Here is a 15,481-nt window from a genome sequence, read left to right as displayed (position 1 = left end):
CGGCGATGTTTCAATCGCTTTTTGGCAGTAGCCCCACCACAATAGTTCCCTAGATCCTTGTGGTGTACCGTATTATGATTTCTTTTTCTTTTTGTTTTTTCTTATACTTTTGCTTCTTATCATTGTGCATTCCGAAATTTCCAACACTGTCTTGTTGGCTTACTGCTTTTTCTTAGTATTGTATGGTGCATTTCTTATTTTCTTCCTTTGTTTATCTCGTTCCTTGTAATTGTGTTTGCAATTTTTGTAGAATGTTTTTTTGGTGTCGTCTTGAATAGTTCCAATAGAAACCAGATTTGCGTGCACGTTAAACTTTATAACAATGATTCTCGGATCGGGCATTCAAACCTTCTCGATCCCTTTTGAACTTTTTTCTTATTTTTGTTAATTTATATCACTTGCCCTGTCGTCTTAGATTCTGCTCGTACATTACAAAGCGCACCATTTAAAACGCGAACTGTTTGCTTTGGCATTTATTTTCTTTATATATATGCACAGGGTGTTTCAAAACAACACCGATAAAGTTTGGGAGGTGATTCCTGACACCGAGATAAGACGAAAAGTATAGACCGACCTGGGTGCACAAATGCTTCCTTTCGGAGTTATAGCCTTCCGAAAACATCAAAAAATGAATTTTAAAGGTCCATAGCTCCAAAACTGCGAGACCTACCGTAGTCGGGTCAAGACTTCTCTTAGGAACTAATGTGTGCCCTACCCAAAAATAAATGTTTCAGAATCCTGTGGTACTCACGCAACAAGTTTTAATGAGGGAGTTTGGCTAAGGACATATAGTTGAAGTACTCCCCAACTACCTCTATAAAAATTGTTGCCTAACTACCGCAGGATTCTGAAACTTCGATATTTGGATAGGGCACATACTAGTTCCTAAGTGAAGTCTTGACCCGACTATGGTAGGTCCCATAATTTTAGAGCTATGGACCTTTAAAGTCCATTTTTTCATGTTTTCGGCTGCCTATAACTCGTAAAGAAGCATTTGTGCACCCAGGTTGGTCTATACTTTTTATCTTATCTTGGTGTCAATGTTGGGGGCGCGATGACTCAGTGGTAGAGCGTTCACCTTTGGTGTTTGGGGTCCCTGGTTCGATCCCAGCTCGCGCCGTGTGGACTTTGTGGTGGACAAACACCGTGCTCGTGGGTTTTCTCGGGGTTTTCCGTTTCCTCCCACTTTCTTCATTCCACCATTTCACTCATCTCTCATCATCACCGTCTCCTTTAGCCTAACCGGCATACTCGTGGGACGTAAAACTTAAAGATTTCATTTCATTTCATTGGTGTCAACGTTGTGGGTGTTGATTTTAAACACCCTCTATATATAGAACAACCTCGGTTGGTCGGGGCTCGGATAATCGGGACTCTACTGTATTGAGCCTTTGAAAGTCGAATTGAGAATACGTTTATTGAGTTTTGAAAGTAGCGTTATGAAACAACATATCACTATTTTGCTTGATGACCTTCGACCATTTTAACCGGCAACATTACAGTTCCTTTACTAAAGAAGTTCTGTGGTTTCTCTTTAAAAAAAAAAAAAAGAAAGAAAGAAAGAAAGAAAGAAAGAAAGAAAGAAAGAAAGAAAAAAAAAGAAAAAAGAAAAATGCACATGGTTTTTACTAGCCTCATTTGAAACCTACTTAACACTATTCAGGAGGTTCTATCGAGACCAAAACAAATGACAATTTGATGATGCCAAGTCCTGGCTATGTGGTGGATGCATTACAAGATCCCAGCCAAGTTCTCTCAATTTCTGATGGTTCGTCAAAGAAGAATGGGTTCTGATAGGACATGCTTTTTAATGACCAGTTCTGGGCGTTTCTTTTAAATTGCTAGGAGCACTGGCACTAATTGTTAATAATTCAGGTGCGACCTTCTCGTTCTTCCGGGCAGCAGCATCTCGTAATGCACGATGCCCTTCCAACCCCATCAAACGCAAAGCATAACCTTCTTGGGCGTCAGTGTGTGCTTTGCCATAGATGTGGGGCATCGCTTCACTTCGATCACAATCTTTTTCGCACATTGTTGTCATAGGTTATCCACTTCTATCACTTGTGATCAACAGCTTTGGGAATGGCTGGAGTTTGTTACCTTTCAGTAGAGTGTCGCAGATAGAAATTCGATCGAATAAATGCTTTTGGGTCATATCATGTGGCACCCAAACGTCGAGTCTTTTTTGTAGGAGCTATCTTCCAAACGTCGAACTGTCTCTTAATGGTTTAATGCTGTTTGGTGATGATTGTTTAGGTCGTTGACGATGTCATGACTGCTTACATGCCGGTTATCCTCGACTTTTGCCAGAATAACATTCACTTTGGTTGTGATTGATTATTCGCTGCTAGGAGCCTCTTGGATGCAGGGGCGGATCCAGGGGGGGGTGATCGGGGCGATCGCATCCCCCCTAAAAGAGGAAACTTTCATATTTCATATATATAAATAAAATCTATCTTAAAGTTTGGAGCCCTTAGAAGTAGCAGTATGACAATAGGGTGCAGCGTTTTACCACTTTTTTTCCGGAACGAAGTGTAATACCTGGCAAAAGTGGCCCACCCACATGGACATTACAGGTATAGATTTTTTTTCAAATCGGATAATATATTCTGTGAGAACTATTGCCTCAAAGTTTCAAAATTTCACTGAAAATTAGAAAAAATACAAAAGTTCTTCATGAATTTTAGTTATGTTAAAGTAAATATTTTTTGCTTAAATACATGTCAGTTGCTATGAAAACTGACATTCAAGTATAAAAATGCCAGTTATGTGCCCTTGGGGGAATAGGGATGCCTCCTCTAGGGCCAGAAAAGGGGACAAATTCAGTACATTTAAGCGGTTGTGTAGGTCCTCGCTCACCTGGTCCTGTCCAAGCGTCCCAGAGTCTACCACGTGGAGGTGGCTGCACCTAAGCTTCCTGCGCCAGCCCTACTCAACCAACCAACCATATATAGGGACGGATGAACTAATCCAATTCGTCACTGTCAGGAAAAATTGTCACAAATTGAAATTTTGATTGCAATTTAGACACAGCTTGCCTAGAAAGTAAGGTTGACCTGATTATCCCGTCCCTAGCATCACTGCCACATACTCGAGAGGCTGCTTCAGTGACTAATTTCACTATCCGTTCTACTGCCATCGTGTGGCATGGATAGACGGTGGATGACTATTCTGGCGCAGTGTTGTCAGAAAGTGAAAGTTTGTCCATGAGCTATTTGTTTGATACCGTCCTTAGAACTGGTGGTACAGTTATTGAAACATGAGTGCTTTCCCAAAAGATCATTTCAGTGTAATCTTTCGCCTCAAAATTCAGTCTGGGAATGATGTTATATCTAATAGTGTTATGAAGATTCTCTGCTTCGTGTTGTCGAGCACTAAGAATCTTATGTAATGCATCTTGTCGGACAGCAAGTAGACCATCAGTCATCAAGGCAAAAAGAACATTCTCTGGGAGTGCGAGAAATGCATTCGTCTGAATGGATGAACGGATTACAGCCTGGTATTCATTTGGTAAGTATCTAGACCTATGAATGGTCTCAAAGACGTGACGAGGACCATTAGCAATGGAAGAATTGAAATAAGTATCTCAGGTCTTTACTGAGTTTTCTGAGCTCTTCTGACTAGGATGAGGTAAGTCACAGTTTATTGGTTTGAATGACACCACTGCAGTGCACTGGAAGCTTTTCACAGTCAGATAGTTTTGAACATACGGGACCTGTGTAAGAATAGAATGAATTAGCGCCAATATGCTTGAAGAGAGCTCGGAAAGGCAGTTCATTAAAATGCAAGAGACAAATAGCCTGTTAGTTCCTTTAATTTTCGACGAATACCTCCCTTTCAACCAGTGTTAGTGTTTGTTTCGTCACACCCAAGAACCTCAACTTTATCAAAGCTACCTTCGATTCGGTTCATGATGTACTTGAAAATAGCCGTGGTCTCGTCATGGCCAGAACCAGAGAATGGTGTCACGTCACCAACGTATTGAGAATTAGGTACAGCCACAAGTGATAAGTGTTCTTCTCTAACGATACCTGCGTGTGTTTTAGTGTCTTCCCTTTGACCATCAAAGTATAGGCTTTTAATGGGATCATCATTTCTAGAACTTTCTGTTAAATTCCAAGCAGCTTTAAGTTTCGCACGTCTTATTTTGCTCCTGTCTACAATTAAAGCAGATGTTATGTCACTAGATTGTTGAGAAGTTATAATTCCAGCCTTTAAAGCTGCCTGAAGCACAGTTGATGTTATATGTGCCGCAGCCCTTTCGTTTACATTGTATCTCTGAGCAATCATAGCAGTTTCAGTCAAATCTAGCTTCGGTTTAGATGTTCTGTCTCTGAGCTTGGTCTCTTCCTCAGAAGAGCTTTCCTCTGCTTTCTCTTCAAGGTCTGCTTCATTGTCACTGAAGTCATTTTTGTGATATAATAAATTATATTGACTTATTTAAAAAAAGAAAAAAGAAAAAAGAAAAGAAAAGAAATACAGAATTTTCTGTGAAAATAGTGTTTAGCAAACTATTATCTGTAACGGCAAATTCAAATAAGCTGAACGCAACAGTAACCAAATATGAGCTTGAGAAATGGCGCCCAATTTGAAGCGTATCCGGCTCGTTCCTGATAGTGACGCTGAGTTACGCAGATCAGGACAATGCTCTGCTACCACTATGAACCACCAGTAGAAGGGAAAGGCAAGGATGAAAATAGCTGTAGAAACGCTTAATTGTACTCAATTTGCTCCCTTTGCCGGCCCCAGGGGAGGCACCCCTATTTCACCGCAGGGGCATATAACTGGCATTTTGAGACTTAAATGTCAGTTTTCATAGCATCTGGCATGTATAAATCCAAAAATATGTTTACTTCAACGTAAATAAAGATAATGAACAATTTTGGTATTTTTAGTAATTTTCAGTGAAATTTTGAAACTTTGAGGCAACTCACAGAAGATATTTTCTGATTTGAAAAAAAAATATACCTGTAATGCCCATATGGGTGGGCAACTTTTGCCAGGTATTACATTTCGTTCCGAAAAAAAAGTGGCAAAATGACCCACCCTAGTATGACAACCCACCGCCCCCCCCCTCCGAGAAGTCGGTCCTGGATCCGCCCCTGCTTGGATGTCGAAATTTCCAGAACAAAAACGACTGAACCATCTTTTGACTGTCGCTCTTCATAAAGTATTTTGTCCAGAAATAGCACCAACTTATTTACGGATCTGCGAAGACATTACCGAAATAAAATTGTAAACTGTAGCGTAATTTAGTGGGAAGCTCAATCATCTTCACGACCCAATAACTTACTTCTTATTTTGAGAATTTTAACACTTCATACTTCTACCAGCTTCGACTGTCGGTTGTCAAATGGCAGTAGCCCTGACCTACTGCAACTCATATGCCTTGAGATTTGGAACACTAACGCCGTTTTCGTGCACAACAAGGTCAATACGTTTTAGACTATATGAAGTATCTTCATAGTTTGAAGGACTACAGAACTTTTAAAACAAAATCATGAAAAGAAAATGATTGTACCCAAAGCGATCTCTGTGAATGACAGATATTCTTCTGCAAAAAGGTTCTGAAGTAGTAGGAAAGTCTTATTTCATCTGTCAAACTTACATTTTCTCAAAATTTTCTACTACCATAATTATAGAGAATGTTAGTTTCATTAGCATTACTTAAGGTATTATACTAGGCTAGTTTAATAAAATGTTAATACAATCAAATCATTGAAGCTAAGGTTCATCCTCAATGTCTGAATGGATACGGGATGGATAGAACAAGTCATATGTTTCCAGGAAAGAACATAACATTTTTAAATATTAGTGCTTGTACCGTGCTGATTTCGATAGGCTTTTGTGAAATACCTCTTGGCTTTAGCTCCAAGGAAGGTCACTAAATAAGGACATTGTAAAATGTTAATACAATCAAATCATTGAAGCTAAGGTTCATCCTCAATGTCTGAATGGATACGGGATGGATAGAACAAGTCATATGTTTCCAGGAAAGAACATAACATTTTTAAATATTAGTGCTTGTACCGTGCTGATTTCGATAGGCTTTTGTGAAATACCTCTTGGCTTTAGCTCCAAGGAAGGTCACTAAATAAGGACATGGTGTGAGGACACTCAAATTGGCAGTGAAACAACTAAAAAAAAGAAAAAGAAAGAAAAAAAGAAAAAAAACACACAAAACAGCTTGTAAATCTAGTAGTCCATTTGTAGTTATGAAATTGATCCTACTTCCAGGGCCGGCCCTAGGCGATTTGCCACCCGTGTAATGGTATCATTTGCCGACCCCCTTTCTCAGAAAGAACAAATCTTATAAGAGGCATGATTTTAAGTAGGCTACCCCATTATGAACAACGAAGGGGAGGGTAAGTGCACTTGCACCCAGGAAAACCTAAACAGTGCAAATACAATCTCATTGTGCCTGTTTCTTTCTTTAAATAATGATCTATTATGTTAGTGAAAGATAAAGCAAACGCACCTGCAGAGGAAGGATAGTAAGTTAATCCTTTTTATAGAATTTAATATCGAGCTTTAACCCTTAGGAGCTCTTGGCTTTTTGGGCTATTTTTGATACTTTCAGTCAAGCAGCTACTGTATCGTCACTATTTATCCTAGGATCATGGTTCATACCTCATTCTCTTCAGAATAGAGCTGGCTTTCAAATGGTACCACTTGCATGCTCATACCATATACCAGAAGCGGGAAAAAATGTAAAAGTGAAAATTTCGGAGGGAAAAATTTTTCTCGAACTTTGGCCCCCCCCTGGACCAGCCCTGTGTGATCGTAGCCATCTTTAAAAAATCTGATAAATAGTACTTGGTATACTGAATGTGTGTGCCAAATTTCAAGTTTCTATCTTGAATAGTAAGGGCGGGAGAATTTTTATCAAAAATTCCCACAATGCCCCAAATCACCATAAAACACTATGATCTCAGGGGAAAAAAGTTCCTGATACATCCCTAATTACCCTAGGACTATAATCCGCCAATCATTCTCTTCAGAATAGAACTGTCTTTCAGGCGGTACCATTCACATGTCTCCAGGCGGGAAATTCCTGAAAAAAGGGATTTTTTGGGCAAAATTCCCTTTTTTCAACTTTTGCCCCTCTGGACCCCTTCTGTTTTTACGCAGAAATCGAAAAAAACTTCTGGTAAATACTACTCGGTGGACTGAATGTTTGTGCAAACTTTCAATCTTCTACGTGAAAAAATAGGCCCGCCAGAAAAAAATTCCCTACCATGCCCCACTTTTACCCTATACAGAAGTATATTTGGATAAAAATTCACTGAGACGGCCCTAATTACCCTAGAATAAAAATTCGACCGTCGTTCTCTTCAGAATGGAACGGTCTTTCAGACGGTATGATTCTCGTGGTCCTATCATGTATGTGAGGCGGGAAAATGACGACAAACGGGATTTTTGGGGTAAAAATATCCCTTTTTTTTTTACCCCTTTGCCCCTCTGGTCCCCCCCCTGTTTTAGCACTGACATCGGAACAAAAAATCTGGTAAATACTACTCGGCGGACTGAATGTTTGTGCAAAATTTCAATCTTCTACGTTCAAAAATAAGCCCGCCAAAAAATAATTAACATAGGCTTAAAAAGGAAAAAAAAAACATTTATGATTATGACGTCATCACCTCCCATGTCTGGACGCAGGACGGTCTGAAACCATACGTAATGTCTTCTACAATGTCTCTGGACTTGAAAAACAAAAAAAAAACCGGACGAAAAAGCTCAAATAGAAGAGAAATAACGCAATGTACCATGAAAAACGCGTATGGTACAGAATGTACCAAAAGATCCCCAAAGGGTTAATCTCAATATATCAGTTTACAATTCCAATGCAACTAGCTCTTTTATCTTTATTTCTTAATTTTCCTTCTACATCTGTTATTTTTTTTTTTTTTAATCTTGTTTCTACCTTCAATGATATGAATTTGTTTGTAACAAAGACAAGACTATTTTTCATATCAAAACTATGACAGCTAACTAAATGGAACAAATATTCGCTACTGTTCGAGAATTGAGTTCTTGTATTTGACAATCAAGCAATTCATTCTGGAATTTGTTTGACCATTTGCTTTAGCACTATCCATGTAACCTTAAACTAATGCGACCCAAACATGATTTATGAATGTAGTATTCAAATAGAAGATCAGCTTGTTTCCAACCAGGAATGTTTATTGTAGATAATATATTTATGACAGATTTTGCCTGCCCTGGAAACATGCGGCCAAGTGTAAATGCACGTGTTGCACATATGGTAAAGCTGGTCCTGCCTACTTCCATCTCTCTCTCTCTTTAAAATCGTTTTAGATTTGGAATAAAAATCATATATTAAATTTGCGGTTTATAATTACAATATTTTCCTGTATAGTAGCCAGGAATAGTGATGGGTAAATTTCCGAGAAGATATTTTTCGGGAATATTCCCTGGGAAGATTCCCAAAAATGGGAATTTTCCGGGAATTTCTGTATAGTAGCCTGGAATAGTGATGGGTAAATTCCCGAGAAGATATTTTTCGGGAATATTCCCTGGGAAGATTCCCAAAAATGGGAATTTTCCGGGAATTTATGTACAATCACAAAGAAAATTGCATTCTATTACTATATTATGATTTCAAAGATAAATTCGTTTTTATATCACAGTATGTTTCAAAAATGGTACAGTAAGTCCACATACTTTTAAACCGCTAAACAGTTTAAATTTACATGTAAGTGGCTTTTCTAAACTTGACTCTACAACTGATATTATAAACATATTAATTTTTTAAATGTTATAAACAATTTTGTCAACATTTGCGCATAGATATGTATGTTTACAATATTTTCAAAATACTTTCTTATCTTTATAATTTTGCATGTAACATTGCCACACACGACCATTCTTCCTGCCCTTTCTCGAAATTTCATGCGTTAATTCACATGTAAGAGAAGTCCGAGTACCTCTTCAGAAATTCGAGTCAGAGAGAGGAGACAAACCGACGTCTATTACTAACGGTGGTTCAGGGTTTATTGATAGTACTTCATCTCTACTTCTACATAATTCTACTTTATTTTGCAAAATGGTTCTTTTTCATCATTTGTAAATTAGTACTTCCCTAATTTTGGCTATTGTTTATCATTGGGGGGCCAGCTTTTGCACCTACTTTTTTTTTTTGCGATATTCAATTTCATTGCGGTTGTTTTATGGTTTCATACGTTAAATTACGTTACCAACATTAAATTCAGACAGCATTGCAGAGCGAGCGTTAGCGAGTGAAGGCGGGTTAGAGCCCCGCAGGGCACGTTGTTTTCTATCTTCGTTACCAACAATTCACTTTCTTTTCTCACATAAATCACTTCCACTTACCTTTACGGTTTATACAAGTCCCCTACTGCCCTAAAAAAAATGTGTTCGATACTTTCTTGACTATTTGAACACCACTATCAACTCATTTTTTCCGTAAATCATCCTACTTTTTGCTAGTTTTGGTCCCCCAATACTAAACAATTACCTTACTTTTTAGTGCAAATGGAAATGGAATTTAAAAATCATATTATTAGTTACATAAAGTACTGTCAAAGAATTTTAAATTTTTTAATCTGCAAATTCTTTAAAACCTAGAAGTAAATCATAATATATTGAAATAAAAATGAAATGAAATCTGTGAGTTTTACGTCCCACGGTTATGCCGGCTAGGCTAAAGGAGACGGTGATGATGAGTAATGAATGAAATGGTGGAATGAAGAAAGTGGGAGGAAATGGGAGAACCCTGAGAAAACCCACGCACACGGTGTTTGTCCACCACAAAGTTCACTTGGCGGGGGCTGGGATCGAACCCGGGACTCCAAGCACCAGAGGTGAACGCTCTACCACTGAGCCACCGCGGCCCCTATATTGAAATAAAGTAGTTAGTCATATGGTTCTTATAATGTGTGAGATAAAGTAACAAATGGAAATAAATTCCTTCCAGGGAATTTATAGGCCAGGGAGAAACCCCGGGAATATTCCCATTTTTTAAATTCCTTCCCACCGGGAATATTCCCACTGCCCATCACTAGCCAGGACCAGGTTAACCCATCTGGAGGTCCGGGACAAGAATGAATATGTGGCCCCTGTTAACTTCGCCTAATACATTTCTGTGAAAGTACAGTAGGAAAGTTAATGGAATACACGTAGTTCTACGACATCAACCATGCGATGCATTAGAAAATATTATACCTAATAGAACTTTCCAAATGCGTTTAAAAAAAAGTTACCCTATTACATAAATGTAATAAATAAATAAATGAGTACGTCAAAAATCTATTTTCCTAGCTTTCGTCCTACCGAAGTCCTCTATCACACCCTGGAAGTCAAAAGAACTGGTGACCTCATATTTGACTGATAACAAGGCGAGAGCGTTCTTGTTGCATTGTATGATTATGATTGTATCTTGTATGATTGTTTTTAGACAGCCAATTGAGATTTTGATCAGAGTGGAGGCCTTCGTCCACCTGGACACTGGGGTCTACAGCCCCATAAGATCCCCCTTAACCCGGTCCTGATAGTAGCTATGTTTTGACCCTACACCGAACAGTCAACCAAATTACAATATGTGTATACAGCAATATTGTCGATCAATTTCCAACCTTGTCTGCCTCAGCTCCTTCGTGGCTATATGGAAAGTGTACAGGCTTTTGGCGTGGGAGAGCTGGGTTCAATTCCTGGAGGGAGTTCATGTGGTTCGGGTCCCACTTTAAGGTGTACGTCAATGTCTCACACAGCCTCGTGCCAAAATGGGTCATACCTAGTGGAATTCATATAGATCTAGTTTCCTTCTTTTTTAAAAAAAACTTAGTCTCTTAAAGGTAAAAATGAAATCTTTGAGTTTTACCTTCCACGGTTATGCCGGTTAGGCTAAAGGAGACGTTGATGATGAGAAATGAATGAAATGTTGAAATAAAGAACGTTGGAGGAAACGGGAGAACCCCGAGAAAACCCACGCACACGACGTTTGTCTACTACAAAGCTCACTTGGTGCGAGATGGGATCGAACTAAGGACCCCATTAACCAGAAGGGAACGCTCTACCACTGAGGCATTGCGGCCCACTCTGGAAGGCAGTCTAGCATTTTGTGATCAGGAGTGTATAATCAAACTGGAGAATGATAAATTAGGGTCGATGGGCACCTTTGCCTTCACTTTGAAATGAGTATTATTAAATACTTTTTGTAAGCAGTCATGCTCCGAAGAACTTAAAGGAGCAGTTCGAGTTAAAAACAAGTTTGGTGCAATAGAAAGAGTAACAAAAAATAAGAGACCCGTATTTTTTTATATATATATCTTGATAGGCCATCTCGTTCATCTTCTACAGGCATTTGTTTTTGATGAATCGTAAATGCTGACGTCACTGGTGGGATACGCGAGAAACTCAATGTGAGTCAGCAACCACTCCCTTGTACGCAGCTGATATACCTTTCATAGTGCATCGGATTTAATAGATTGTGTTTTGGATTGTTAGCAGTCTTGCTCTGTGTTGAATTCTTGAGGGACGTTTTTGTTAGTTGTTTTTCCTACAGCATTAGTATAAAAAAGAGTAGAGAGAGAGAGCAATAATTACGTTTGTTGTGCGAAACAGTGTTTCTTCCAGACATGTTTTTATGGTGGCACTGTCTCCCGGATCTCTGAGAGATTCCCCCGGAGGAGACCAAAATAATACGTCTATGATATAATAAATATAATAGTACTGTGTAAAAATAATGTGCCTCTCCGAATACTAAGTGTCCCCCCCAGGATTTTTTTTTCTTGAAAGAAACACTAGTGTGAAGTAGAAAACACATGTTAGTACAGCGCGTGCTGTGTCTGTGAAGTGAAGTAGAAATGCCTAACACCTGTTGTGTTTTCGGTTGTAATTCTTGTGCAATTAAAGCTGAAGACATAAAGTTTTTTTTTTTTTTTTTTTTTTTTTTTTTACGTTTCCAAGTCGTGAGAAATCATCAGATCGATATAAATTATGGTTCAAGAAAATCAATGGGAAAAAAATGTACCAAATAAAATCACTCGTGTTCCAAACATCTTGAAGAGCCTGCCTTCGAGAAGTCAAATTTACTGAAAGAAAAGTTAATGTCAGTGGCGGATCTAGGCTGGGGCCGAGGGCCTAGGCCTCCCAGTTTCTGAGTGACAAAATTGATTTAAGCTATTATTTAGATTAAGCATGATATACCTATCATAGTCCCCCCCCCTGAGTTTTCACCGTCTAGATCCACTTCTGGCTAATGCCAGGATAATTATTTACACGCAAACTGAGTAAGAATGCTGTTACAAGTATATTATTGAAAGGTTTAAAATCCGAGCCATTGAATAAGCACCGATCTATGTCCAGTTACCAACGTACAAATATCGTACAAGACGCAATTGACGGTTGTAGTCAAGACGAGGCATTAGAGGGTAATAGAGACGATGTCACTCATGATTCTGAAGATACTGCTTTAGAAATAAGCTATACAATGTGAATTAGGGAGTGAAATATACCGGCTTGTAGAAGGAATCAGTGACGATGACTGTTCCTCAAGACACTGATTCATCGTTTAATTTCTCTGTATCATGTGACAATGATGATGAAACGGATGATGAGAGTTGTTCCGCGGACAGCTACGTATGCGAATAAAAGAAATTTAACCGGTGAAGTGTTTTTCGTATTCTTACAGACGTTATTTCATTTTTGCCTCATATGTTGCGCTCCTGTACATACCTTAAAACACAAAATTATAGGGTCAGCGTTAAAAATTGCAACAAAACGTGAAAATGAACATACTTATGTTTGGAAATCGGAAGAATGATTAAAGAAAAGGTACTTAGGTGTTGCAGCAATCTCGTCCACCATCTATTTACATGATATTGGTTTCGATTTTTTTTTTTTTAAACGCTGAACTTATGCTTTATAGGATACGCTTTATAATATTATAAAAACGTTTGTACAGCCCACCATCAGATATCATTTTCTATATACATGCAGATGATATTTGTAAGTCTTTGCAATCAGTTCTGGAAAAGGAAACCGCACTTAGAACTTGCCAACGCACCTCTCACAAACGAAATGCTTGACACTTTGTAGTATGTAAGCCTGCTCTCGCTCGTTGACCACCTATGACGTCATCACGAAATCTTTCTTCCTCTGTTACTCGCTAACGACTGAACGTATCACGATCAAACAAACACCATTCCTTTTAGAATTTTCAACTCTACAAATGGAAATAAATTGTAAAAAATGCATTTCTAAGTCGAACTGCTCCTTTAAATATAAAACATCTTTTCTACTGTTTTATATATACCCTCATTTGAAGGCAAAATTAGGCGTAAGTATTTCTTAAAAGCTTATACGTCAAAACATACTGGTTCCTATACAGAGTCGTTTCTAGCGTAGTTTTAAGGTTTTAAATAACATGTGATGCTAACTTCCGAATTTAGAAACACGCCAGTGAAGTTGAGGTGCGCACACAGAAATTTATTGTTGGGGTGGGTCCAAACTTTGAGGTCTTGAGCCACTACGTCAATATATTATTTGTTCACCTCTTGTGAGTGGAGTCCCTTCTTCGATGCCAGCTCATGTCAAATTGACTTTATGGTTGACAAACACCGTGTACGTGGGTTTTCTTGGGTTTCTCCTGTTTCCTCCCACTTTCCATCATTTTATTCAGTTATCATCACCATCTCCTTTAGCCTACACGGCGTAATCGTTCGACGTAAAACCAAAATATTTTGTTTCATTTTTCATTTTAGTCAATGTAGTATTGAACGGGTATTATTCTGCACCGAAAAGGCGATAAGTATTTGTAAAATGTATTATCAGAGAGTAATTGTAAAATGTATTATTACTTGTATTTTCAAGGAGAAAAAACTTATAAAACTGGATTGTTTTTTATAAAAGAAAGAGTACAGATGAAGTGTAAGATCAAAATTTCATGCTCCAACAATTTTTCCGTATTAAACAAATATAGTTTTATTGAGAAAGTGTACAAATATATGTTGAGTTAGGAAGTTCTAGGGAAGGGGTCTGGACCCAGTAGACTCCCCATGGGTGCGCCACTGGGGAAGTTAGCAACGATTTATATCAGAAAAGGCCAGCCACAACTTTTCCGCAGAGTTGCCCGAGCACATTAGGAAAAACCAAGGTAATAGAGAATTATTCTCTGCTATCTTGATTTTTCTTAATGTGTTTAGGCAACTCTGCGGAAAAGTCGTGGCTGGCCTTTTTCGATATAAATCGCTGCTATGTTAGCTTCACTGACATTTTTCCAAATACGGAAGTTGGCATTTCAAAACCTTAATAAAAGGTTAAAAGGTCCTAAGTTCAGATGTAATAAAAGAAACTGTTCTATGTTTCTGAACTTGGCTATAGGGTAACTACTCTTTTTTCTCATGTTAGTTAATTATAGTAACTAAATTCTTATATTACGCTTTATTTCAAACCTAGTAGATACAAATGGAATATAAAAAAAATCCTTTCTTCCTTATTCGTGTTGTAGTATTTACTAATATTTTATGCCAAATTGTTTTGAATCATATGTTTCATATGTAAATAATGTTCTTACCTGCTTATATCCGTGTTGATGGTACTGCTAATGCTTGGCTTTTTAGGTGTTTCTGCTCGGAATATTTCAGACATTTCCAAAATGAATACACACAAATATGGATATAACACATAAAAATGAAAAAGAGAGTAAGTTCTTCGTATACAGTTACGTTATTACACGCTCTTAGTTCTTTGGTGATCAGGGCTTCCCGACAATCAACAACTTTCGTTGCCAGGCAATCCTCATTGATCCAACATTTGCAGTTCTTAGCACGCAATGCAACAGGTAACAATGAATTTAGAGCTTCCATTATGCTAGTAAAGTGAATGTATCTCAATTATAGAAATGATCTAATAGTATCAAGACATATTTAAGAATTATGAAGGTCATAGTTTTTCTTTTCTTTTCTTTCTTTTTTTTTTTAGATCCCACCTGTCTTCAATAATGAAACCAGGTAATCTGAAATATGATGCTTACCAAAGCTTGTATTGTTCCAAAGTTGTTCGTAATATAATAAACAAATGAACAAAAATCAGAGAACTGCCCTCAGGGCCACAGCACTAATGAGGTACTGGCAAATTTCTGTGGCCACCAGTAGCATAGGACTTATAAGACAGGTTCCTCACAAATTTCCCAATTTCTGTGGGCTTTGCTTGTTACAGTTTAGCGTCAATTTTTAGAACCGAGGATATTTCAGTTGTGAACCTATAGTTTAAGGTGGAATTCGAACCATCCGGGGCGACGTGCACCAAACGAACACGCACTAACTGCTATACCAGAGTGGAGGGCCAGCTTTATAAGGTAACACCATACAGTCCTAAGGAAATTTATTCTATGAGTCATTGTCAACGCAACGAGAAAATTATGTTGCCTAGGAAAGAAAGGTTGAGGACATCTCCTCTCGAAAAACTGTCATATAAGTACTGTCTCATCTGAGAAAGG

At 38.2% G+C, this 15,481-nt stretch overlaps 1 protein-coding gene across 1 annotated transcript in view; it reads right to left on the bottom strand.

Moving 5' to 3' along the window:
• The window catches only part of LOC145673407 (uncharacterized), a 63,634-nt gene extending 48,925 nt beyond the window's left edge, over positions 1-14,709 (bottom strand). Inside the window, exon 1 of the mRNA XM_081743079.1 lies at positions 14,558-14,709. Within this exon, the coding sequence (XP_081599205.1) occupies positions 14,558-14,631 (74 nt within the window). The 5' untranslated portion in view covers positions 14,632-14,709. The remainder of the gene's footprint in view (positions 1-14,557) is intronic.
• Between the last annotated feature and the right edge of the window lie 772 nt (positions 14,710-15,481).

This window comes from Thermobia domestica, chromosome 16, assembly GCF_964235325.1.
Source record: "Thermobia domestica chromosome 16, izTheDome1.hap1.1, whole genome shotgun sequence".
In the NCBI taxonomy this organism is placed as follows: domain Eukaryota; kingdom Metazoa; phylum Arthropoda; class Insecta; order Zygentoma; family Lepismatidae; genus Thermobia; species Thermobia domestica.
The sequence above is the reverse complement of the archived record's forward strand: the minus strand, read 5'-3'. Positions and strand labels throughout refer to the sequence as shown.